The sequence below is a fragment of the Oncorhynchus tshawytscha genome, linkage group LG22 (genome assembly GCF_018296145.1).
Source record: "Oncorhynchus tshawytscha isolate Ot180627B linkage group LG22, Otsh_v2.0, whole genome shotgun sequence".
Lineage (NCBI taxonomy): Eukaryota > Metazoa > Chordata > Actinopteri > Salmoniformes > Salmonidae > Oncorhynchus > Oncorhynchus tshawytscha.
In genome coordinates this window covers 27,217,164-27,245,048 of record NC_056450.1, presented here as the reverse complement: position 1 = coordinate 27,245,048, position 27,885 = coordinate 27,217,164, and the positions used below count along the sequence as shown (strand labels likewise).

The window sequence follows — 27,885 nt, the reverse complement described above, 5'->3', positions numbered from 1 at the left end:
ACCAGTTTATACAGTAACACACACAGGTGGTAGTGTTATATAATGAGAGAGAGAGAGGGCCTGTACTGGTTACTCAGACAGGCAGTCAGTCACATAGCAGTTGATAATAATCAGTGACTTGACCCTGCATGCCTCTGCAGTGTCTCAGCTCCCTGAAGACTGCTCAGTGTTTCAGTGCACCTATACGCAGACTATGCGTTGTGCGTAGGGCCCCACAGCCACTAGGGCCCTCAGAATTTGGTAGTGCATCAGCAGTTTTCCACTTGTTATGTCAGTCACTGACAGTCACTCAATTAGCGTATGTTAGCAGTAATCTGCTTAGTCCCAGAAGGGGCCCCTGATACGCATGCGTGGCCAATATATAGTGGGCCCTCTAATAGACAAAACCAAATCACACATTGGTTAAAGGCAACATTTTTTCAGGGTTATGAGTGTCTTCAGAACAGAGCAGTGAAGAGGGGAGGTTATAGCTAGCCTTGTACATCCTGATGTCGCAAGCTTACATTCCGTTTCACTAGCGGATGGTTCAGGATGATTCATACGAGACTAGGTTAAAGCCGGTTAGAGAGAAAAACAGTCCAACTCAGTCGTTCTTCCTGCTTCGTGAATCACACCTCACAAACAGAAACATCCTCCCTCTCTCTCTCTTCCTCTTCCTCCCTCTCTGCCCAGCTGTCTCTCTCTGTCATTCCCAGAGCACTGCACAGAGTTTTTTCTCTACCTTTCACAGCTTCGAGGTGTGTCTGCAGTTTCTATATTTAGTGCCCATTGCCAAATGCTTACAATTATGGATTTCTACAAGTGTGTTCTTCATAATGGGCATACAAACACTGACCCTGGCACTTGAGGTTCTCTCACATTCCCTCACTCCCTCTGACAGCATCTGAGGTCATTTCTATGGCTAAACAACAAAAGAGCTGACCCTGTTTTTCCCTCATCTGCATGCTACTCCTATAAAGCCTTGGTGAGGAATGTTAAGCCTTTCACATGGATATGTGTGGTTCTGCTACTCATTTACCCAGAGAGCAGTGGCACTGGTGGTTGATGTGCTACAGTGATCTCAAAGCCAATGGCAACGTGTTAATGAGTGACAGAGAGCTAATTAGCACTACTGTCTGAACGAGCCTCCTCACCAGCTCGAGAGAATTAGGATTTGGCTAAAAATACTTGAATCAGTCATAGAGCCCATTGCCCTTTATAGTTGTGAGGTCTGGGGTCCGCTCACCAACCAAGACTTCACAAAATGGGACAAACACCAAATTGAGACTCTGCACGCAGAAATCTGCAAAAATATCCTCCGTGTACAACGTAGAACACCAAATAATGCATGCAGAGCAGAATTAGGCCGATACCCACTAATTATCAAAATCCAGAAAAGAGCCGTTAAATTCTATAACCACCTAAAAGGAAGCGATTCCCAAACCTTCCACAACAAAGCCATCACCTACAGAGAGATGAACCTGGAGAAGAGTCCCCTAAGCAAGCTGGTCCTGGGGCTCTGTTCACAAACACAAACACACCCTACAGAGCCCCAGGACAGCAGCACAATTAGACCCAACCAAATCATGAGAAAACAAAAAGATAATTACTTGACACATTGGAAATAATTAACAAAAAAACAGAGCAAACTAGAATGCTATTTGGCCCTACACAGAGAGTACACAGCGGCAGAATACCTGACCACTGTGACTGACCCAAAATTAAGGAAAGCTTTGACTATGTACAGACTCAGCGAGCATAGCCTTGCTATTGAGAAAGGCCGCCGTAGGCAGACATGGCTCTCAAGAGAAGACAGGCTATGTGCTCACTGCCCACAAATTGAGGTGGAAACTGAGCTGCACTTCCTAACCTCCTGCCCAATGTATGACCATATTAGAGACACATATTTCCCTCAGATTACACAGATCCACAAAGAATTCGAAAACAAATCCAATTTTGAAAAACTGCCATATCTACTGGGTGAAATTCCACAGTGTGCCATCACAGCAGCAAGATTTGTGACCTGTTGCCACGAGAAAAGGGCAACCAGTGAAGAACACACACCATTGTAAATACAACCCATATCTATGCTTATTTATTTTATCTTGTGTCCTTTACCATTTGTACATTGTTAAAACACTGTATATATATATATATATATATATAATATGACATTTGTAATGTCTTTGTTTTGAAACTTCTGTATGTGTGATGTTTACTGTTAATTTTTATTGTTTATTTCACTTTATATATTCACTTTATATATTATCTACCTCACTTGCTTTGGCAATGTTAACACATGTTTCCCATGCCAATAAAGCACTTGAATTGAAATTGAATTGAGAGAGCGAGAGAGAGAGCGAGAGAGAGCGAGAGAGAGCGAGAGAGAGCGAGAGAGAGCGAGAGAGAGCGAGAGAGAGCGAGAGAGTGCGAGAGAGCGAGAGAGAGCGAGAGAGAGCGAGAGAGAGCGAGAGAGAGCGAGAGAGAGCGAGAGAGTGCGAGAGAGAGCGAGAGAGCGAGAGAGCGAGAGAGCGAGAGAGAGAGAGAGAGAGAGAGAGAGAGCGAGAGAGAGCGAGCTAGAGAGCGAGAGAGTGAGAGAGAGCGAGAGAGAGCGAGAGAGAGCGAGAGAGCGAGAGAGCGAGAGAGAGCGAGAGAGAGCGAGAGAGAGCGAGAGAGAGCGAGAGAGAGCGAGAGAGAGAGAGAGAGCGAGAGAGAGCGCGAGAGAGCGAGAGAGAGCGAGAGAGAGCGAGAGAGAGCGAGAGAGAGCGAGAGAGTGCGAGAGAGTGCGAGAGAGCGAGAGAGCGAGAGAGAGCGAGAGGTAGATTCCTCACATCACAACATGGTTAACGCTGTTCATTCCCTATAGTTCAAACCTCATCTCCTTCATCATGGAACACCTTCAGTAGGCTTTCATCATGTCACATGGAAAACATGTGATCTGGGCTGTTACCGTGACAACTGGGCCTGTTCTATAGTACATACAATTCTACAGATAGAAATCAAGTAGCATATTTTCCCTCCAACTCTCAGCAGATCCAGACATGAGTGATCTATCAGGAGATAAAACAATGATGATCTGATTAACGACGAGCTCCTTCATTGTACGGACCTGTTTCAGAATGAGAGAATCATAATTTCCAAGAGTGAGAGAGAAGGAGAGAGAGGGAAGGGAGAGAGAGAGGAGAGAGAAGGAGAGAGGGAAGGGAGAGAAGGAGAGAGGGAAGGGAGAGACAGGAAAAGTAGAGAGAGGGAAGGGAGAGAGAGAGGAGAGACAGGAAAAGTAGAGAGAGGGAAGGGAAAGAGAGAGAAAGTAGAGAGAGAGAAAAGGGAGAGAGAGAAGGGTAAAGGAGGGAGGGGGAAGGGAGAGAGAGAGAAAGGGGAGAGAGAGAAAAGGGAGAGAGAGAAGGGGAAAGGAGAGATGGGGAAGGGAGAGAGAGGAGAGACAGGAAAAGTAGAGAGAGGGAAGGGAGAGAGAGAAGGGGAAAGGAGAGAGGGGGAAGGGGAGAGAGAGAGAGAGAGAAAGTAGAGAGAGAGAAAGTAGAGAGAGAAAAGGGAGAGAGAGAAGGGGAAATGAGAGAGGGGGAAGGGGGAAGGGAGAGAGAGAAAAGGGAGAGAGAGAAAAGGGAAAGGAGAGAGGGGAAGGGAGAGAGAAAGTAGAGAGAGAGAGAAAAGGGAGAGAGAGAAAAGGGAGAGAGAGAAGGGGAAAGGGTAGAGGGGGAAGGGAGAGAGAGAAAACGAGATAAACGGAGGCAAAGACATTAGCTATTGTCTGGGAGAAAGCCCCATTGATTCTCTGCACTGAAAAGAGCCATTGGGCTATTATTCATGCACATGCGTGCACACACGCGCACACACTTTTTACACACTTGCTATTGCGTATTTTCATTTGTCCTATTTGCCCTGCAGTGAGGTGTACTTCAGCACCTGGTGCTCCACATCGGGGCTCGCTCTTCCTCCAGACAGTGTTCAGAGTTCTCAGTACTGCTGGGGTTTCGAAACACACAGTGATGGGAAGGAAAACCATACCAAAGAGCCTAGGGAGCAGTGTGTGAGAGGTTAGACACAACAGGCAAACACATACTAAAGCATTGAAACGCACAGACAAATAGCAGAATTGGGTTTTATCTGGATGGGGATCATCAAAGTGTTTTTGTGTTTTCCTCTCCTCATCATGAGATTAAACTGCCAGAAGATGAGGGGGCTGAGACATCTGAACTTCATCCCCTAAAACCTACTACTGCAGAGTTTGCACACCTCCAGAGTAGTGCTGGGAATTGCCACGGACCTCACGATACAATATTATCACGATAGTAAGGTGCGATTCTTATCGATACGATACTGCAATTGTATTGCGATTTCATTTTGCTCACGGAAAGAAAAGAGAGAGCCATGAGAGAAGTTTTGATCAGTCAGAGAAATAGAAGTGCTGAAAACATGTTGGCTCACTATTTAAAAAGAAGATGAAGAACAAGCTATAGGATGTAAAATACAGGAGTATTGGTGCAGGTACAGCCAACTAGCACTACCTCCAGTAGAACATATATATATATATTTTTTAATGTATTTATTTTTACAAATCGATACTTGGAGTCAAATATCAATATAATATTGCGATACGTAACTGTATTGTTTCCACCCCCCATAATTTCTCTATAATAGAAGGGCTGGAGGGTCACGTTAGATGGAGAATACCAGACACAGAGAGAGAGGCTGGAGGAATGAAACCCCCTCACTCACACACACTACACACACACTGCAGTGTCTCTGTACTAGAATCAGACTCATGAAGCCCTTTACACGGCTGACAGAATACTTCTGCTCTGCTACAAAACAATATCAGTACAATCAATTAAGCCTACAGTGTATATCTATGTGTCTCCTCTCAACAAAGGGAATAGACTACTGTGGCTCTCAAGCTTTCCACTTAAGTCTGATTAGTGCTATAATCAGATGTTATTGGAGAGAATCACCTAGGCCTAATTTCTTATTCAATGAAAGTACTCCTAGTAGCTGTGTTAGCGATTCTGTCAGTGTGCTATCTTCATGTTTAACCCTTATATTGCCAGGTTAGGAAGCTGATAACACATTCTATTTTACAGCAACAATGAAGGGAAGAGGAGAAAGGTTAAATGTGTCAATTGGAAGTTTAGTGAAACACCTGCAATGGAAGGACCTAGAACCTTGCACTATTATTGGACTAGATGATAGAGAGAGAGACAGTGTCTGCATGTGTATCGGTCCGGGCCTCAGTGGGTCAGTATTACGGTGTTATTACAGGGTAAAAGCACTCATCATGGACTTTGCCGTGGCACTAACCAACAGAGCTCAGCATTAAAACACATTTTTCTTTTTTTAATACATTATCTGTAGGTGGATCTTAGCAGTTCAGGCCTATTAACCCTGCCTGTCTACCCATTTACACTGCTCCAGCCAAATGTCACGCCCACTAACGTTTCTTCTCCACGATGAGTCTGGATTTAATCTCATTCCCGATGACTTCTCGAATGCAAACCCAATCAAAGATTTCTGATTGGTCCCATAAACTGATGGGCTGGGCCAGAACCTGAACACGTGTGCAAAGCAGCGTTTAGGAAATACTAATTGGCTTTGATACTCTGATTCATTACAGATGATCCAATTGCTGATGACATGTTTTGTACAACGGCCCTCACTTTAACATCAGCACAAACAACTTCTTGCCTTTATGGTAGGGTGGCCAGATGGAAGCCACTACTCAGTAAAAGGCACATAACAGCCCTCCTGCCAAATGGCAGGAAACCTGGCACAATCCCTACGGTGAAGCATGATGGTGGTAGCATCATGATGTGGGTATGTTTTTCAGTGACACAGACTGAGACACGAGTCAGAATCAAGGGAAAGATGAACGGAGCAAAGTACAGAGAGTTCCTTGATTTTAAAAATTGCTCCAGAGCACTCAGGACCTCAGAATGGGGCGTAGGTTCACCTTCCAACAGGACAACGACCCTAAGCACACAGACAAGACAATGCAGGAGTGGCTTCGGGACAAGTCTCTGAATGTCCTTGAGTGGCCCAGCCTCTCTCCAACATCTCTGGAGAGACCTGAAAATAGCTGTGCAGGGACGCTCCCCATCCAACCTGACAGAGCTTGAGAGGATCTGCAGAGAAGAACGGGAGAAACTCCCCAAATACAGGTGTGCCAAGCTTGTAGCTTTATACCCAAGAAGACTCCAGGCTGTAATCGCTGCCAAAGGTGCTTCTACAAAGTACTCAGTAAAGGGTCTGAATACTTATGTAAATGTGATATTTCAGTGAATCTTTTTATTGTGGAAACATTTTTTTAAAACAGTTTTTGCTTTGTCATTATGGAGTATTGTGTATAGATTGATGCACTGTACGTGAGGTGAGGAGGTAGGGTAGGGTAGGGTAGGGTAGGATAGGGTAGGGTAGGGTAGGGTAGGGTAGGGTAGGGTAGGGTAGTTTTCTGAACGGGTTCGACCTGAATTGAGTTAGTGGTTTATTTACATAGAAAAAGCACGGGAAGTTAAAAGTCTACAGAAAAACGTGTTATTTCTCCCTACCAGAGAAAAGTAGTCATTCTGCCAGGGTGCTGTTTCGCAATGCAAAGGAGGGAAGCCAAATAACTCCAAGCAATTTTCTGCTTATTTGCCTCCGGTCTCAACAGAAAATGTATGTAACGGACGGGTTAAACTACTAATACATACAGTCTACTGAATAGTAAGGGAGGGGCATGTTTTTTTCTGGTAGTGGTTTTAGTCAATTGAATAGTAAGGAACCATCTGTATAATATATGAGAGGATATTCATATGTAGCAGTCTATAGAAAGTAAGGCAAGCAGCTGTAGGGGCCTGTCCTCTAGAGGTTATTTATGCAGTCTATTGTCTGGCTGCTAAATCTACAATTGACCATGAGGAAAGGAAACTCTCTCAAGGGAGGGCACTGATTCTAAAGCTCCATACATCAGGCGCACCTATCAGAGCCTGTCTCTGGTGTTGATATCATTACTCATATCAGAGCCTGTCTCTGGTGTTGATATAATTACTCATATTAGAGACGCTCAGTGCAGCACAGGCTCATTCATGATTTAGTCTCTCTATGATTTGCAATACAAAGACAGCCTTATCTGGTGCCAGGCTGTGTGTCAGTTGGTCCTCTGCCACTAAACAGAGTGAGATATGTTTCTCTGACAGGCTGAACCCATATTCTGACATGATTTACAGTTCTACACCAATGAAGCGAATTAACTGTGTATAACCTCTCCATTCCCCTCAGACACATTCTTCGTAATGTCACTGGGGACAGACTCGGGAAGGGGGGGGGGTTGAGCTGGTACTTAACAGATCGCATTTTAAAATCGATACAGAGTTCATAAAGCCAGCTGTCATTTAATCTTCATTATCTTACATTAGATGAATACTGTATATGAGACCTCTCCATCATCACAGCCCCATATATCACTACTCAGACATGTCTAATCAATTAGGAGGTGAGGAAGGGAGTAGGGTGAGGGTTAGGGAGGGAGGGAGGAAGGAAGGAAGGGAGGGGGGGTAAACGATACCAGATTTGCCTCCTTCCTGTGCATCCCCACCTCCTAACTCATTTATTCACTCACCTAATGTATCCCTCATTCCAAAACCCTTCCTTCCCTCTCTCTGCCCCCTTACGGCCCAAAACCCTCACCCTCTAGTCCACACCCATCCACCCCTAACCCTCTATTCCACACCTCACCCTCTATTCCACACTCATCCACCCCTCACCCTCCATTCCACACCCATAAACCCCTCATCATCTATTTCACACCCATAAACCCCTCATCATCTATTTCACACCCATAAACCCCTCATCATCTATTTCACACCCATAAACCCCTCATCATCTATTCCACACCCACAAACCCCTCACCCTCTATTCCACACCGATCAACCCCAATTCCTATCTGCTAACCCACCCACCCAACCAACCCAGTCTCTTGGCTAGCCCCCCAACATAGACAGAGAATAATGACCCCTTTCCTACTAGCAGTAATTGGTCTCTGGGTGTGGGGGGCTAGTCACTCCTGCCCTCTCTCCCAGTGGGGTTAAGTCTCAGGTCAGGAAGGTACAGCCCTGCCATATGAGACCCAATCAATCATACAGAAAGACACACAGACAGACACAATGTCACATACATTAACCATTCTGCATTACAATGACAAATTGATGGGTTTCATATGCATACCTTTAAGTGAGAAATTAGTCCAAGCGAAATGCATGGATGTTCACTTCCAAGAACTGCATTGACTTTCTGTCAAATGATGGATATCTCATCATTAGTCTACCTTAATATACTTTAACTCTAACATACACAATGCAGTGAAATACTTGGGAGACTGTATTCAGTGCAAATGCAGGCCACATATTCCTCCTAACACAGCCGAACAATGGTTAAGCACTTCCCTTTTGAGTCGTGGCTCTTTAAACTCATTAGGAAGACTTCTGGTGTAACCGAGCAGGGTTTTGCTCTCCTCTATTCACACCTAAAAGAGAGGAGGCTGGTTCCCACAGGAAAGCCTGGCACTGGGCCTTGCCACCCCACCCCCTCTCCCACTCTCCATCTCTTAGTCCCAGTTCTCAAGGACCCCTGAGAGACTGGCACACATCCAATTACAATGTCCCCATACCTACCCTCCTTTCCAAAACACACACAATCCCCCTACCCCTTCCTAGGCCTACAAGTCTCTTGTGATCGGTCTTGATCCACCCCTCCTGCTTCACCCATTTTCTATCACCATCCCTCCCTGCCTCCCCTCCTACATGTCTGACATACAATAGCACATATAGCAGTGTTCCAGTTACATTTCCCTGACTATGGTCCACTTTCCTCCACATCCACCCAGGCTCCACATCCACCCAGGCTCCACACCCACCCAGGCTCCACACCCACCCAGGCTCCACACCCACCCAGGCTCCACACCCACCCAGGCTCCACACCCACCCAGGCTCCACACCCACCCAGGCTCCACACCCACCCAGGCTCCACACCCACCCAGGTTCCACACCCACCCTAGGCGGAGAAAGGAGGATACTGGGCGAGAGATGAGGATACTGGGGGTGAAATGAGGATACTGGGGGAGAAAGGCGAAGAAAAAGGAGGATGCGGGGGAGAAAGGGAAATATTGGGTGAGAAAAGAGGATACTGCGGGAGAAAGGAGGAATACTGGGGGAGAAAAGAAAGGGGATACTGCGGGAGAAAGGAGGAATACTGGGGGAGAAAAGAAAGGGGATACTGCGGGAGAAAGGAGGAATACTGGGGGAGAAAAGGGGATATTGGGGGATCAAGGGGGATACTTGGAGAGAAAGTGGGAGAGAACTGGGGTTACCAGGGGAGAGAACTGGGGATACCGGGTGAGATATTCGGGGAGTGAGAAGGGACCCAAATTGACTGGCCTACTTGCACTGAGGGCCTGGTGGAAGACAGAGGAGAGGGATGGGGGGGGTTAACAGAAAGCCTGGGGCCATAGCCTGGAATGAGAGGGTGGCCCAGTGGAGCTGGGTCTGGTAGTGTGGCAAACCATGGACCCACCCAGATACACTATACACACAGTGCCCCCAAGCTCTTCAACATGGTCATTCAAACAGTGAGCCGCAGACTGCAGTGTAAAATGGCTGGATGGATGCATAAATTAACGGAGGTATTTCATCACCGAGTCTGACACCTCATCCCAATATAAGCTCTACTTTCCATGTCTGAGCCCCTCGATTGAAGATAGGGGTGGGGCTGGTCACACCTGTGTGTGTGTGTCAACTAATGCCATAAACATCATTATTCCTGCGCTCTGTATTATGCTAATAATACCCCCTCCCCCTGCCCCTCTTTTGTTTTTGGGCATGCTCCCGTACCCCAAGGGGACATCTTATACACCATCAGGGCCAATTCTCCCCCTATATGCCCTGAGGGTGTTCTCCTGTGGGAGAGGCTCAGGAGGGGAGGTGGATCCAATCTCCCATACAGCACTGAGCACGTGTGTAATGGCCACGTCATTAGCACATTCACCCACATACTAGAGCGTGAGTATGTGTGTGTTAGATTGGAACACATTAGTAGATGCTGGTTAAGGACCACATCACAGCATCAGCTCAGAGGGGTAGGTATCCTCCGTTTCCTTGGCGATAGTCAGAACAGGAAACAGTGCATTTAAACACCCCACTGAGAGGAAACCAACATATTGCTTCCACAAACACCCATCTTCATTGCCTGACGACTCATACAGTATTGAATTCCCCTGCTCTGTCTATCACAATACATTCATCTTGGGGATGAAACGTTTGTGGGTGTGGCATTTGGACTGAGCAATGTGTATGGGTAGCCAGGCTACCATCTTCAGTATTCAAAACATAAAGGGGGGTGGACAGGGATTTTAATGAACTCTATGCCTCTGCTCTGTACCTCCTATTCTCTCAAAGATGTCCGGTCTGGTCCATAGAGCCATATTTCATCTGCTTCCGTACTCCTATAATTAACCAGCTAGGGCTGTGTTGAGGTAAACAGGATGCATGGCTGGACTGTAATTCAATAGAGGGAAGGAGCTATGAGGAGCAACAGGGAGGTAGCTGAGGGAGAGCGGACGGAGGGAGTCAAGATGCCATGGGTAGGGAGTGAGGAGGCCAAGCAGGGTTGAGACTTGACGCCTCCAAAGATGCCCTTGAAGTATGGCCTTATCTCTCTTCTCTTAACCTCTGAGGAGGGCTGGGGGCAAGAAAGACGTCTTGTTGTCGGGCTCTGAAGCAGAGACATGACATTTGTTGAAGACTTTTTTCACATTTTGTTACGTTTCAGCCTTATTCTAAAATTAAGTAGTTTTTTCCCTCATCAATCTACACACAATACCCCATAATGAGAAAGCTAAAATAGTTTTTTTATAAATGTTTGCACATTTATTACATATGAAAAACGGAAATATCACATTTACATAAGAATTCAGTCCCTTTACTCAGCACTTTGTTGAAGCACCTTTGGCAGCGATTACAGCGTCAAGTCTTCTTGGGTATGATGCTACAAGCTTGGCAAACCTGTATTTGGGGAATTTATTCCATTCTTCTCTGCAGATCCTCTCAAGCTCTGTCAGGTTGGATGGAGAGCGTCGCTGCACAGCTATTTTCAGGTCTCTCCAGAGATGTTTGATCGGGTTCAAGTCTGGGCTCTGGCTGGGCCACTCAAGAACATTCAGAGACATGTCCTGAAGCCACTCCTGCATTATCTTGGTTGTGCGCTTAGGGTTGTTGTCCTATTGGAAGGTGAACCTTCGCCCCAGTCTGAGGTCCTGAGCGCTCTGGAGCAGGATTTCATCAAGGATCTCTCTGTACTTTTCTCCGTTCATCTTTCCCTCAATCCTGACTAGTCTCCCAGTCCCTGCCGCTGAAAAACATCCCCACAGCATGATGCTGCCACCACCATGCTTCACCGTAGGGATTGTGCCAGGTTTCCTCCAGACTTGACGCTTGACATTTAGGCCAACGAGTTCAATGTTTGGCCGAGCGGACAGCTCTAGGAAGGGTCTTGGTGGTTCCAAACTTCTTCCATTTAAGAATGATGGAGGCCACTGTGTTCTTGGGGACCTTCAATGCTGCAGAAATCTTTTGGTACCCTTCCCCAGATTTGTGCCTTGACGCAATCCTGTCTTGGAGCCCTACGGACAATTCATTCGACCTCATGGCTCGATTTTTGCTCTGACATGCACTGTCAACTGTGGGACCTTATATAGACAGGTCTGGGCCTACCAAATCATGTCAAATCAATTGAATTTACCACAGGTGGACTCCAATCAAGTTGTAGTAACATATCAAGGATAATCAATGGAAACAGGATGCACCTGAGCTCAATTTCAAGTATCATAGCAAAGGGTCTAAATAAGGTATTTCCTTTAAAAAAAATTTTTTTAATACATTTACAAACATTTCTAAAAACCTGTTTTCGCTTTGTCATTATGGGTTATTGTGTTTAGATTGATGAGGATTCTTTTGTATTTAATCCATTTTAGAATAAGGCTGTAACGTAACAGCATTTCGAAAAAGTCAAGGAGTCTGAATACTTTCTGAATGCACTGTAGGTCTTAAATCACAAAATGGGGAGAGGGAAGGTACAGTGTTGCTCACAACAAGCAGAGAGGAGCAAGGTAGGGTGGTAAGGCTATCTGTTTCCCTGGATCCGTTAGGGGTGTGTGGGTGTAAACTAAACTACTGTATCTCAGGTCGCCTGGAGCGCTTGGCAAGGCAGAGAGCATAAACAGGGTTTGATGGCGATCCGATAATAGAGTCCAGAGTTCATAAAAGGAACTATGCAGGCGGGAGTCATGTAAACACACACACACACACACACACACATCTGATCCAGTTATATAACATACAGTATACTTGCAGAAACAGCATCGCATAACCACCCTGACACTGACAGGCATTTACTCTTGACCAGGCAGAGAATAGAGAGCCCATCTCCAGAAACACTACATAACCAGGTGAGGGTCAGTGCAAGTACAAATAGTATGTATGGGTAAGTGAATCTAAGCCAAGTGTCTAGCCGAACACCAGTGACACTACCCAGTGTCTAGCCGAACACCAGTGACAGTACCCAGTGTCTAGCCGAACACCAGTGACAGTACCCAGTGTCTAGCCGAACACCAGTGACAGTACCCAGTGTCTAGCCGAACACCAGTGACAGTACCCAGTGTCTAGCCGAACACCAGTGACAGTACCCAGTGTCTAGCCGAACACCAGTGAAAATCATGGGACTACCCAGTTTCTAGCCAGAATACCAGTGAATAATAATCATCAGCACAATCATTGATTCAGTACCCTAGTGTACATATTCTTTAACACCAGTGACAGTATGACAGTAGTTTTTAGGAACACCAGTTGATTACTTGCTCGTTATTACTGCATTGTCGAAACCAGTGAAGCACAATCATGGGACTACACTCGCATTAACATCTGCTAACCAGAATATGTGACAAATAAAATTTGATTTGATTTGATTTGATATAGGACATATTTGAGAGAGACAATTAAGAGACACAAGTTAGATAAAAAATGTGCTGAAGAGTACATTCTGTGGTGAAGACAAAACGTCTAGCCTAATCAGCTAGTTGAGGAAGGGACAGAATGTGATGACGGAGAGATAAAAAACAACAGAAAGAGGAGGAGGACAGGAGAGGGGGGGAGAAGTGGGGAAGGAGAGGCTCCCCTCCGTCAGTTCACAGCACCAACTCTGTAACATACACGCACACAGGCATGCACACATGGTCTCAGATGGCCCATTCAAACACATTGGGTTCTTTGTGTTGAGGGATTTATGAAGGCGATGAGTGGAGGAGGCAGGAGAATGTCAGCCGTACACAGAGACCAGAGCTCTTCTGTTTAAACCCTAACATCGTGACAGAAGATCTCAGGCCCGCCATGATGACCTCACCCTCTACTTATAGCCTGATCTGGCCATAGTGCTCCACTAACAGGATTACACTAGTGGAAGAATGACCCTGCTGGGCCACTGTACTGCTACTCTCAATGCACTGTGACTGGATTCATTAATTCAGAGCTGCCTCGATCTAATGTCCAAAGAAACAATCACTATTCCACACACACACACACTTTGTCTCTTTATGCCCTTCTGAATTCCAGGGGTACTCCGGGTGGTCGAGGAAAACCCCAAATTGCTGTTATCCTCAGTCTAATACCCTCCGAAAGCTAAATACAGCTAATATGGCCGGTGCTGTAATCTGGGGTCCATACTGCACTAGAGAGGGCAGATGGGGGTCTGGGATTTAACCCACTCTAGGTTGGCATCCTGGGGGCGGGGGGCATGGCCCCACCACAACAGAGAGGTGGCGGACTCAACAGGGCATGTGTTTAGAAACGGTGGCTGAAGTGAGTCAAAATCCCCATGAACATGAACTTCTACCACACCAAGTCTGATAAGACTGAGAAACACGGTCAATGAGAGTTGGCCAGTGAGAGGGATTTTGACGAGACACAGGTAAGCTGCTTGATATCAGATCGTGGCGAGAGAGCTTCCACTGCAGTCAGTAATGACACCATCCTGCGTACTATATACTTAACTAGGCAAGGGGGCAGTCAATAATCACACCATCCTGCGTACTATATACTTAACTAGGCAAGGGAGCAGTCAGTAATGACACCATCCTGCGTACTATATACTTAACTAGGCAAGGGAGCAGTCAGTAATGACACCATCCTGCGTACTATATACTTAACTAGGCAAGGGAGCAGTCAGTAATGACACCATCCTGCGTACTATATACTTAACTAGGCAAGGGAGCAGTCAGTAATGACACCATCCTGCGTACTATATACTTAACTAGGCAAGGGAGCAGTCAGTAATGACACCATCCTGCGTACTATATACTTAACTAGGCAAGGGAGGAGTCAGTAATGACACCATCCTGCGTACTATATACTTAACTAGGCAAGGGAGCAGTCAGTAATGACACCATCCTGCGTACTATATACTTAACTAGGCAAGGGGGCAGTCAGTCTCCACATGCTGTCCATCATGTGTGTTGCACTACAGTAAAACCCAGAGAAGTTATATAACAGGCAGTTATACCCTGGAAATACCAGGCCCCTGAAACATAATAGCAGGCACCTGAAATTCTAAACCTTTACTCTTGCTGATGTCATGGCTGCTGTCTCCCAAAGCAAACAGCAACAGTTCACCTGACTAACCCTTCCACCAGAGACGCACCTACACCAAACTTCATAACTGAAGAAGAAACAAACACAGCTCCTCCCCCTGCCACACCACCCAGCCATTACCCTGCTTCACAATCACTCAGCTCCTGGCCTTAATCTGGCCTTAATGGCCATGTATTCTCATAATCTCCACCCGGCACAGCCTGAAGAGGACTGGCCACCCCTCAGAGCCTGGTTCCTCTCTAGGTTTCTTCTTAAATTCCTGTCTCTCTAAGGAGTTTTTCCTAGCCACCGTGCTTCTACATCTGTATTGCTTGCTGTTTGGGAGTTTAGTTGATGTAAAAAGGGCTTTCTGAATACATTTGATTGATTGACTGTTTCAATACAGCCACCCTGGCCCTGTGCTCTGCTTCACTCAGCTCCCGTTTCAGTAGAACGACCCTGGCCCTGTGCTCTGCTTCACTCAGCTCCCGTTTCAGAACGACCCTGGCCCTGTGCTCTGCTTCACTCAGCTCCCGTTTCAGTAGAGCCACCCTGGCCCTGTGCTCTGCTTCACTCAGCTCCTGTTTCAGTAGAGCCACCCTGGCCCTATGCTCTGCTTCACTTACACTCAGCTCCCGTTTCAGTAGAACCACCCTGGCCCTGTGCTCTGCTTCACTTACACTCAGCTCCCGTTTCAGTAGAACCACCCTGGCCCTGTGCTCTGCTTCACTTACACTCAGCTCCTGTTTAAGTAGAGCCACCCTGGCCCTGTGCTCTGCTTCACTCAGCTCCTGTTTCAGTAGAACCACCCTGGCCCTATGCTCTGCTTCACTTACACTCAGCTCCTGTTTCAGTAGAGCCACCCTGGCCCTGTGCTCTGCTTCACTCAGCTGCTGTTTCAGTAGAGCCACCCTGGCCCTGTGCTCTGCTTCACTCAGCTCCTGTTTCAGTAGACTGGCCCTGTGCTCTGCTTCACTTACACTCAGCTCCCGTTTCAGTAGAGCCACCCTGGTCCTGTGCTCTGCTTCACTCAGCTCCTGTTTCAGTAGAACCACCCTGGCCCTGTGCTCTGCTTCACTTACACTCAGCTCCCATTTCAGTAGAACCACCCTGGCCCTGTGCTCTGCTTCACTCAGCTCCTGTTTCAGTAGAGCCACCCTGGCCCTGTGCTCTGCTTCACTCAGCTCCTGTTTCAGTAGACCCACCCTGGCCCTGTGCTCTGCTTCACTTACACTCAGCTCCTGTTTCAGTAGAACCACCCTGGCCCTGTGCTCTGCTTCACTTACACTCAGCTCCCGTTTCAGTAGAACCACCCTGGCCCTGTGCTCTGCTTCACTTACACTCAGCTCCTGTTTCAGTAGAGCCACCAAACAACTCAGTGCTTCACTGTACAGTACCTCAGACTTAAACACCCAGCAACCAACATACACTTGATCTGTGATTAATACAGCCTGCTGGTCCTTTATCCATCACTGATGGTAGAAACAAAAGCCCTTTATTCATCCAGGCTAACGGCAGTCGGGTCTTTGTACAGTCCAAGGCACCATATATGGTAGCTCGGTCCAAGTGATTGTAGTTACACCAGATACAGAATGTTGGCTTCACTTGACAAATCTAGAGTGGATCTCTTTTCTGAAGGTTATGTTTTTGAGTCATTGCTGACATTGCTTTCTGCTCTACTGCCCACTGGACCCGCACATCCTCTGTCTCTCTATCTGACTTCATTTCAGTTTGGCCCAATCTATAGGACACCAGAGAAGCACGACAGAGCACCAGGAAGGGGAGGGTCAGGCAGCAGCACCCAGACAGGCCCTCCCTTCCCTGGGCTGAGCGTGGAGTGTCGCTGGGCTCTGGCCTAGCTCCCAGACCTCCGTAAGCCCTGAGCACAGTGGCTGGGATTCATCCTCTTAGGCCCAGAAGGGAGGGGATTTGGGACTTTATTTAGTGCCATTTAGAAAAGATTACCCCTTAATTGCGGAGTGGATGTCCGGCGCAGGGCCGCCACAGATGAAAGGGCTTGTTAAAATACCCTCTACAATACGGGGAGAGGGCAGGAGGAGGGACATAGTTTAGAGAAGAATCCCCATCAAACACACACGGTTTGATGGCTCCAGGGAAGGAGGCCCTGTCCATCTCTGACCAACCCCACCATCAGGGCTCCATACTGGGGCAAACACACCAGACAAACACTCCCTACTACCAGAGTCCAATCCAACTGTTGGACTACAATCAAACTTTCCGACATTTCTTCCCTTATAAGGCAGCAGATGGGACTGTGTTATCCTCCTCCTATTTTTAAAATGGATCCAATGGGGATCCTAGGTCAAACACAGTGGAAGAGTTTAAAGTCACACCAAACATATTTGTTGAAGGACATATGTACGTTAGTGAATTTGCATTTAAAGTGACGTGTCGTTTCAAATATGGCCACAATGGGACGCCTCTCTCAATCTGTCTTTTGTTCTCCTCTGTGAGCGTTTAACTCTCCCTTCGTCTGTGACACCCAAGACCTGTTAACCCCATCGGGCTCAGGCACACAAAGACCAGCGAGTCAAGGACAGAGCTGGCAATTTTTATTAAACTTAACAGTGTCTTGGACTCCCACAGCTGTGAGTGAGTGAGTGAGTGAGTGAGTGAGTGAGTGAGTGAGTGAGTGAGTGAGTGAGTGAGTGAGTGAGAGAATGGCTGAATGACACCCCCCATAATGCCACAAGAACCCAGAGAACACTGGCCTTTGTTATGACAACTGTGTGTTGACTTACAGAGAGGTCTGGCATTGGAGAGAAACTGCCAGAAAGAGAAGGAAAAAGATGGAAAGAGAAGGCTATGGGCCATCTGGCTGTATGTTCTATGGGTCTGCTGTCTGGTCCCCTAATAATTAGAGAATGCTGACATCTTTATGGCCACTTGGTCAACCTTGTAGCATCTCTAAAGCACCCAGAATGTCACATGTAACAGCAACAGTTGCTTGAGATAATGTCACATCATGCCTCAACTTCACCACAAGACAAATATTTCCCCAGACCACTCATCCCTGTAAGAGTCATGATTAAGATTGGGGTTGAGGAAATCTCCATTTCAGTTTTGGGCTAATTGGGTAACATTTGCAAAATGATTGTTGTCTGAGAGGGATATGCTGTAAATTAAGATGACTTGATGTGTATTGAAAGTAAGACATTGAAGATTATAATAAATAGTGCTTTGAAGTCAAACACCTGCGAGTCCAAATGTGTACTTTACATTTTCAAACCATAAAACTAATGTCATATCCAATGTCAACGCTTATGATCACTATGTTTGATGTACAGCTACAAAATGCCATGGCGTCATACCCTGGATTGGTCTGAACAGAATGAGTCTGTTTGTTCATTGTGTAGAAGATTTGCCAGGGCACACGCACCTAAATGCACTCATGAATATTTTCTATGTGCACCAAAATGACAATCTGTTCTCTGAATTGCCTTGTGAAAGTCTTACACTGTAAGATCGTATTTTATAACTTAGCTAATCATGTTGCCAACAGAAGAAGCTTTTAAATCTTTCCCACCTGACCCAGATTGCGATTTCTAATGGACCGTTCTTGGATTCCATAAACAACAACAATAATTGTGTCATGGCGGGGATGCAGGGTTGTGTTCTAAATTAAACAACTACAAGTGTGCTTGCTCTAGTTCCTCAACGGCACAGCTCGGAGCTCAAAATGTACCTTATAGTTGACTCTTCTTTACGTCATAAAAGTGAACACTTTGGAGGTTTGTGTCCACTTGGAGACACCAGCTAGTCCTCTCACTCAAAGCCTTGTAGTGTTTTTGTCCTATGTTGCACCTACCCCGCAGAATAGTCTTATCATGTTACTGAATATCTCCAGAGTATTTTCAGATTTCGATCAAAAAATGAAATGTACAATGCACATAAAATCAAAAGTGTAATGTGTGGATTCAGACTTGTGTCCAATGAACTGTTGTGTCCTCACCTTTGGTCTAATAATTTTCCCATAATATCCAAACTGTTCCCTTTCAATGGCTACCATTGTTGTGCATATGCTTTTCATATTTCTTAGAAACATTTCTATCCATATATGCCAATTCCCACGAGCGTAAATGGTTAATGTAAGAGGTGAAAGTCCACAGTCTTCACATCACAGGGTGGTGAGTACCTTTATTACTTTATAGAACTAAAGGATGTACTAAACCTCCTCTTATAAACCTACACTATGAAGAAAATAAATGTATGTTGTGTTTTGATACGATCCGATCATTGAAGATGAAGGAGATGACGGAAAGGAGACGAGGAGAGGAATCCACTTTAAACTATTGAGAAACACCCCAAAACACCTCACAGGGGCTGGGAGCCAAGTGACCCAAGATGTAGGTCTCACTGGACAACAGATGGACACTAATCCAGCGTAGCCGTAGCAGCTAGCTCAGACTGCCACTCACTTCCCCTCACTATGGGCTATCAATGGGTAGCTAGCAACAGTCACCAAGCAGTAAGCACCCTCTACCCCTGTGAGGTGGGCGTAAGATTAGGGAGGGAACGTTAGCTTGCCACCAGTCCATTCACTCACAAACAATGACAAGAGTCAAAAGCAAAGCCAAACAGAGAGATCGCAACCTTACGTTATAGCTATGAGTCCTATGGAATATAAAGAGATTGAATGATAATATACCAGTAGTATGAATCTAAAGCCTGAGCAGTATGGGAGCAGTAATTCAAGGCGACTGGCAATTAGGAGGGCAGTAGGATTCCTTGAACACTTTCTACTAGAAAACGTAAAAACAACATGTGGGGGAAATCATGTAAGTATTCAGTGGATGGACCTATAGAAAAACAGAAAATATCCTCAAAATATACTATATCAATCCATAGTTATAGCCTCATGGATGGTCTCTCATGTTCCATTATATGCCATTCTGCAGCAGCAGGTAGCTGCTGTAAAGCCATAGTCTGCAGAACAGAAGACTCAGTCACACTTATTCACAGGCACACTGCCTCCCAAGTGGTGTGGACTAGTGTGTGTGTCCTCTTCTTCAGGTCTGTCGTTGACTGCCCCCGGGGTTAGACCTACTGTATACCATTGCAGCTGGACTTTGCTCACTGCCAAAGAGGACTACTGACCTGCTTGTTCCACCCAGATTGGAACAAAAGCGTTTAAAAAAACAGTCATTTTAAACACGCAACAAATATTAAGTACATACACACAGGCTGAGTGTGTGTATCATCTGGACAGGGTTCAGTGTTGGACAGACAGTACGGTGTAAATCTTCCAGGTCTTTTATTCCGACCTGTCTAAGTCCTCAAAGAGGACCGCCAAAGAGAAAGGAAAACCAAACATGGTATTCAGCAGGGTAAATAGTAACCAGGTACAACCATCTCCAGAGACAATGGTCATTCAACATGACATTTACCTGACTAGACAGTAGTCCAACAGTCTTAAATACCCCTAGAGACAAAAGACAGCCAACATTCTGTTTGTAGAGGTCACCTAGACCATTTGCAGTTGCTAAAGAAAACTAATAGCAGTAAACCAGAATTGCTCCTAATAGCACTGCCCTAACTCAACACACAGTGGCAGGGAAAATTAAATGAGCTATTTGAATTCAGACAGCCCATTGTGACTGAAGACCTATAATGGCATGAGTGCACTGTACTTCAAGAGGCCATCTGAGCTAAGAGTTTGTTTCAACAGAACAACTTGTCTCTTCTGTAACAGATAACTATATTCAGGCATCCTGTATAATATGAAATATGAAGACATTGTGAATGATTATTATATTTCCCACAGATATAGATAAGGTGTATTTTTAGACAGGCCTCTCTTGTCTCTGACCATGTTAACCAGGTACCCAGCTGCTATCCCACAGTGAACTAGAGGAAGTCAGAGTTGAAAGGGATCTGTTTTTCCCCCGTCCTCTTTCCTGATAACAGAGCTTCCTGCCTCCACACACCACCACAGAGGGAGAGGAGGGCTGGGAGAGAAAGCGTAGGGCGGACGGGGGAGGGGGAAGATGGAAGAGGGGGAGGGGAAATGTTGTTCCTTTTAGAGTCAACTTTTACAATGAACCTTGACCAATGACCTACGGCCAACGTTTAACTCTAAAGGCACAATACCAGACAACACAACAATCCCCGGATATCACTGCCCTCTGGTTATTATTGTGGTTAATGGCTACACAGATGGGATATTTCTTACATTAAACATTTTTACACTTATCCAGAGTGACTTACAATGAATGGATTTATCTTAAGATAGCTAGGTGAGACAACAACAAATTGCAATCGTATCATGTACATTTTCCCTCAGCAAAGTATTTATCAGCAAAGTCAGTGCTAGTGGAAAAAGAGAAGTAAGGAGGGGGGGCGTCGAGCTGGGCTCTTTAAAGAGGTAGGGTTTCAGACGTTTTCCAAAGATGGTAGAGACTCTGCTGTCTGCTGTCCTGACTTTAGGGGGAAGCTTGTTCCATCAGGACTGAGAGGAGCTTTGAATGGGCTGAGTGGGAGCTGACCTCTCGTATGGGTGGGAGGGCCAAGAGACCGGAGGTGGTGGAACAGAGTGCTCGGATTGGGATGTAGGGTTTGAGTACAGCCTGAAGGTAAGGAGGTGCAGTTCCTCTTGCTGCTCCGTAGGTAAGCACCATGGTCTGGAAGATGATGCAAGCTTTGACTGGAAGACAGTGGAGTGTGCAGAGGAGCAGGGTGACATGGGAGAATTTAGGAAGGTTGAACATCCGGTGGGCTGTGGCTTTCTAGATAAGGTGCAGGGGTTTGATGGCACAAGTGGGGAGCCCATCCAACGGAGAGTTGCGGTACTCTAGGCGGGAGATTACAATTGCCTGGATCAGGATCTGCGCTGCTTCCTGTGTGAGGAAAGGTCGTAATCTACAGACGTTGTAGAGCATGAACCTGCAGGAGCGAGTCACTGCTTTGATGTTCGCATAGAATGACAGGGTGTTGTCCAAGGTCACACCAAGGTTCTTTGCACTCTGGGATTTCTAATACTAAAAAGTAGTGTTGGACAGAAGGCTAGTATCAGCCAGGACTTGACCATACATCTAACACTGGCAGTAATGAAACCATTGTTTCATCTACCAAGCGGAGAGGAAGAAACACATTTATCATGGCAATGATGTCATCTCCTCAGCTAGGCTATGAGGGTAGTCACTAAAATGGCAAAATATAAATTTGATTTCGACACCATTCGGATCCAGGCATGACTCAATGCAAATGGGGCGGCAGGTAGCCTAGTGGTTAGAGCGTTGGGCCAGTAACCGAAAGGTTGGTAGATCAAATCCCCGAAGTGACTAGGTAAAAATCTGTTGTTCTGCCCCTGAACAAGGCAGTTAACCCACTTTTCCTAGGACGTCATTGTAAATAAGAATTTGTTCTTAACTGACTTGACTACTTAAATAAAAGGTTAAAAAATATAACAATATCTACAATAGGCCCACAAATGGCAGCCAGACAAACAATGAACTGATTTCCAAATAGACAATGTTTGACTGATCATCAAACCAGAATCAATCAAACAAACATTGGACATTTGTTCATTACACCATTGTCAACGGGTCACTAACTTCATAAGTCAGACAAAAATGCAATGATTCAGACTGCTTTTTGAAACAATTGTTGGCTTGGAAAATAATCAAAAAAGCAGAAGAAAAACAAAAGCACTCCATCTGTATCTAGGAGCAACCAGTTTATCCTATTCTCTCTCTTTTACTCCCATGGTTACCATTCTTGCTTGCTTCCAGTCTGTTTCCTCTATTCAGAGGTTTCATGTTGTTATTCTGAGATTCTGGCCAGGGGAATGCATGGGAACGCAGAAGAGAGGCTGCTGAGACAGCCCCAAGAAAACCTCTCTGAAACCCAGCCACTATGCACAGAGGAAGAAGGGGAGAGGAGGGAAAGAAAGCGAGACATGCAATAGGGAAGGAAAGAAAAAGGGAGAGAAGACTGAGGAGAGGGGGGATCGAGAGAAACAATGAGCTAATTTTCTTCAGATTTTACTGCGTCATATCTGTTCGGCCAAGGGTACCTCTCTCCCTCTGCCTCCCTCCTCCATCTCTCTTTCCGTCTCATTCCTCAACCCACTCACATATTCACACACCCAAGGGAGCTGTGCACATGTTAAGCGAGACAAGGAGGAGTGAAGCATCATGGGGTACCCGGCCCACTGTGCACTGATGATTGGTCTATTCTAGTCATGTGGGAAGAAAGAGGGATGTAAAGATCTCAGAGTCGTCACTAGCTTCTATACCCACAAAGTCATAAACCCCAACCATTTCCAGAATTGAACTTCTTACAACTGTATTTCTAAACCTTAAAATAAGTATCAAAATGTATGTAATCATTACTGTAAGTCGTGATAAATTACTAAAATGTAAATGTCAAATGTAACCCTAACCTTAAACCAAAAAGATCATGTTTGTAGCCAATTTGGACTTTGTGGCTGTGGCATCTGACTTTGTGGCTGTGCTAACTAGTGGACCCCCTCAGAAATGGGTTCCACATAGCAGGAAGCAACTCATCCAGGCCATGAAGTGACGCTCTGGGCAGAAATCTCCTCACTGCTAAAGAGGGCATCCCCTTTTTCTACCAAACTGCCCTGGGACACGTGAGCTGTTCAGCTGCTGCAGCGGTTCACTCTGACTCGCTTACTCCCTAACCCAGTTCTTACCCTGCTCTCTCTCTCTCCTAATCAAAATCACAAGGCTGCTGAAACCTCTGCCAGGAAAGGGGAAGAGAGATCTAGGACTGGCATGTGAAATTTAAGTGGGAAAGAGGTTTTCACAGTTTGGAAACACAGGACAGTCCTTTATCCTGTCTCCCTGCCCTGACTAACAGTCAGCATTCCTCCCATTCCTGAATGGTCAGAACTCCTTCCGTTTCCTCCATTAATAAGTTACTCATCCTTCCTCTTTTTCAGGCGGGAACTTTCAAAATTCAAAAACCACATGCCCGCCTCTTTCAAACCGTACTGGAAATACCAGATCATTCAGGTCCTCTGGTTTGGGAGACTGCTTTAGTAAGAGTACTGTCTTAATGAACATTTGGAAGCTTTCATGTGTGTGTGCAAATTAGAAATGAAACCATATCAACCAAAAGCAATGGAGTGAATGTCCACTTTTGAATTAGTTACACATGAATAATAATAATTTATTACATTTCTACAGCGCTTTTCATAAACTATCAAAACGCTTTAATAAGCAGGGTGTCAGTGGATAACCATTACTCAAATACATTTGTGATGATAGAACTTTCAGCATTGGTCAGATAACTCATCTTCACCTTCATCTTCATCAGAGTACTATTTCAGTGGTGCAATGTATTAGAGTTCACATTTCAAATCCCACAGAAAATGACTATACACAGCAAACACTGTATGGGCATGCAAATATTACTAAGCATGGAGCTAGAGAGAAGAGGCAGTACGGCAAGAATATCAATGCACCCACAGACGCCAGGGGAATCACTGATAGAGCATGAGGCAAGATTACAAATACATCATCTCCTCACCCCATTACAGTTGACCTTGTGGGGTGGGGAGCACTTGTCAGAATAGAATGTAAAAAACAATAATTGCATTTCAGGACATATCATAGGCTAGGCCTACAACTGCCAATAATAAATAAGCACAGGGCCTATATCATTAATGCAAACATAAAATCTATGGTATTTTATAGCACTGTACATTTAATGCAGTAAATAGACACCAGTAAAAGACTACTAGGTATATGCCTACCTCTTTGAGCATGTCCAGTTCCTGGCGCACGGTCTCGTATTCGATCTCCAGGTCGTCATACTGCTGTTTCAGCTGCTGCTTCTCCTCCAGCACCGCCAGCCCGTACTCTGCCGCCTGTATCTTCTCATGGGTAGTCTCACTCAGCTCCCGGGAAAGGCGCTCGATCTCGGCTCGTAGCCACTCCGGTCCGGCCTCTAGCACCCGCATCGCGTCGGAATAGCGCTGGTCCTCCACGGACATACTATGGACGATGGTGATCGATCAACCGCGGCCGATACGCCAGCGACGTACAATGTGGGGACGGGACGGGACGACTTGAAGCGGTTCCAACCTTGAAGGATCACGGAGAACCCTTTCGTTGGAATAGATTATTCGATTATTCTGTATTTGAACTGCATGATTGATACTCTTGTGTTTCTCGTTGCCGCTTTGGGAATTACGTTTTCGGTCAAGTAGCTTTGGTTTCTTTGCTTTCTTCCGGAAGGAGAGGCTTGTCCATTATCCCCTACAACTGCTCCATGATTGCTGTTCCTTTGCCCTTCGCCTCTCCCCGGCTGCTGAGCGATTGGGGAAGAAGCGGTCGGTCGCTGTCAGATCACTCAGCTGAGAGTACAAGATAAGAATGGTGGTTGATGGGAAATGTAGTACCACAGACAAATCACTCACGAGGGTAAACTTCCTGTGAACTTGGTGGCTTTTCACAAACAGGCTATAATGTGCTGGCCTTTGCTGTATAAACAGAAGTTTTCACCTCATAAATGTTTTATATGGAATAATGGGTAGATATTACATAGAAACAATATGTTATTTTACCGTAATTGGTTCTCGAAAAACATTGTCCTTGTCAGCCATTAGTTAGTAGTCGTGGGAATACATTTAAGCAGAGATTTATGGAAAGATACAAGGAATATGGAATATGGAACTGTTATAAAAGCTATACCTAGTGGGATAAAATCTTACTTCAGAATAATGCATATTTTGGAACATCTAATCTAAGCAATATCCAGGTGAATGGCATAGGTTTACTAGATAAGAAATTCAACAATAGTTTAATAAGGGATATATATTTTTTGTTGGATTTCAATCGTTTGATTTAAACTGACACCATGCTTGGCTCACTCCACACAAATGTATGGTGACCAATAAAGTAAAGGAGATCTTCTTTAAGATTATCAATAGATTCTACCCGTGTAATATAAACTGACCACACCGCTCGCATCGTGGGCGCAAACATTGCAAAATAAATTTAGGAATCTATGTTATTCAATTATTGCACCCACACTGCTCGCATGCGTCAACGAGCGTCTTCGTTGCCAAGGGCTCAAATAGAAGTCATTGCTTTTTCTGACGCAGATCGGGCTGCAAGTCCTGCTTCTCCCAGGACTTGCCATCTCCTCATTGGTTATACCCACATGGGTGATTGGAAGACGAATTGTGTTGCCGGTTGTCGTAGTAATACTATGAAAGTTTAGATGCCAATGACCATATAAGTTCAAAGATGAAAAAAGTAGGAGAGATGACTAGAGAGATGACTAGAAATTATTCTGTTGACCGTTTTGTGTGTGGATTAATTGTCGGGGGAGAGGACCTTGTGCATTTCAGGTAAAATAACAACCTAATGTTTATATCCCTGGACAAATTAGCTAGCAACAGCAAGCTAGCTAAATAGGACAAATTAGCTAGCAAGTGCGGGCTAACTAGCTAAATTGCCATAAATGTTTAATGCTTTTCGACCTATCCACAAATTAATGTCATTGGTTCAGAGTTTGTTTTGATATTTTAAGCTGCGTGTCGTGATCACGTTTGGTGTAGAGGAACAAAATAAATGTATGCACGATGTCGCAGCCGGTTTGGGTTCCGTGTTATAGCTTGATTTCTAAATATATACCTGATGTTACTAGTGAATGCAGTTTTTGTGAACTAGAAACTGAATCTATTGAACACTTATTTTGTATTTGTTTAAATAGTGAGGTGTTCTGGACTGATGTCAATCTATATATTGGCAACAAAATGCATACAACCATAGAAATATCTAAGTTTGACATTATTGGACTACACCGATTCCACAATTAAAGTCAGTATGTCATAAATCTATTTTATTAGGAAAACACTTCACACAAAAATAATCACAATTTATGAAGAAAAAGCTGCTTATTAAAGAAATCTGATTTGGAAAACTATTTAGAATCATTAAAACACAGGGTTCAATTCTTGGACCGACTCTCTTCTCTGTATACATCAATGAGGTCGCTCTTGCTGCTGGTGAGTCTCTGATCCACCTCTACGCAGACGACACCATTCTGTATACTTCCGGCCCTTCTTTGGACACTGTGTTAACAACCCTCCAGGCAAGCTTCAATGCCATATAACTCTCCTTCCGTGGCCTCCAATTGCTCTTAAATACAAGTAAAACTAAATGCATGCTCTTCAACCGATCGCTACCTGCACCTACCCGCCTGTCCAACATCACTACTCTGGACGGCTCTGACTTAGAATACATGGACAACTACAAATACTTAGGTGTCTGGTTAGACTGTAAACTCTCCTTCCAGACCCATATCAAACATCTCCAATCCAAAGTTAAATCTAGAATTGGCTTCCTATTTCGCAACAAAGCATCCTTCACTCATGCTGCCAAACATACCCTTGTAAAACTGACCATCCTACCAATCCTCGACTTTGGCGATGTCATTTACAAAATAGCCTCCAATACCCTACTCAACAAATGGGATGCAGTCTATCACAGTGCAATCTGTTTTGTCACCAAAGCCCCATATACTACCCACCATTGCGACCTGTACGCTCTCGTTGGCTGGCCCTCGCTTCATACTCGTCGCCAAACCCACTGGCTCCATGTCATCTACAAGACCCTGCTAGGTAAAGTCCCCCCTTATCTCAGCTCGCTGGTCACCATAGCATCTCCCACCTGTAGCACACGCTCCAGCAGGTATATCTCTCTAGTCACCCCCAAAACCAATTATTTCTTTGGCCGCCTCTCCTTCCAGTTCTCTGCTGCCAATGACTGGAACGAACTACAAAAATCTCTGAAACTGGAAACACTTATCTCCCTCACTAGCTTTAAGCACCAACTGTCAGAGCAGCTCACAGATTACTGCACCTGTACATAGCCCACCTATAATTTAGCCCAAACAACTACCTCTTTCCCAACTGTATTTAATTTTAATTAATTAATTTATTTTGCTCCTTTGCACCCCATTATTTTTATTTCTACTTTGTACATTCTTCCATTACAAAACTACCATTCCAGTGTTTTACTTGCTATATTGTATTTACTTTGCCACCATGGCCTTTTTTGCCTTTACCTCCCTTCTCACCTCATTTGCTCACATTGTATATAGACTTGTTTATACTGTATTATTGACTGTATGTTTGTTTTACTCCATGTGTAACTCTGTGTCATTGTATCTGTCGAACTGCTTTGCTTTATCTTGGCCAGGTCGCAATTGTAAATGAGAACTTGTTCTCAACTTGCCTACCTGG

The 27,885-nt window shown here is 45.2% G+C and overlaps 1 protein-coding gene across 1 annotated transcript in view; it reads right to left on the bottom strand.

The window, feature by feature from the left end:
* Positions 1 to 24,963, bottom strand: part of LOC112222224 (protein bicaudal D homolog 2) — a 79,903-nt gene extending 54,940 nt beyond the window's left edge. The window contains exon 1 of the mRNA XM_024384928.2: positions 24,385 to 24,963. Within this exon, the coding sequence (XP_024240696.1) occupies positions 24,385 to 24,624 (240 nt within the window). The 5' untranslated portion in view covers positions 24,625 to 24,963. The remainder of the gene's footprint in view (positions 1 to 24,384) is intronic.
* Between the last annotated feature and the right edge of the window lie 2,922 nt (positions 24,964 to 27,885).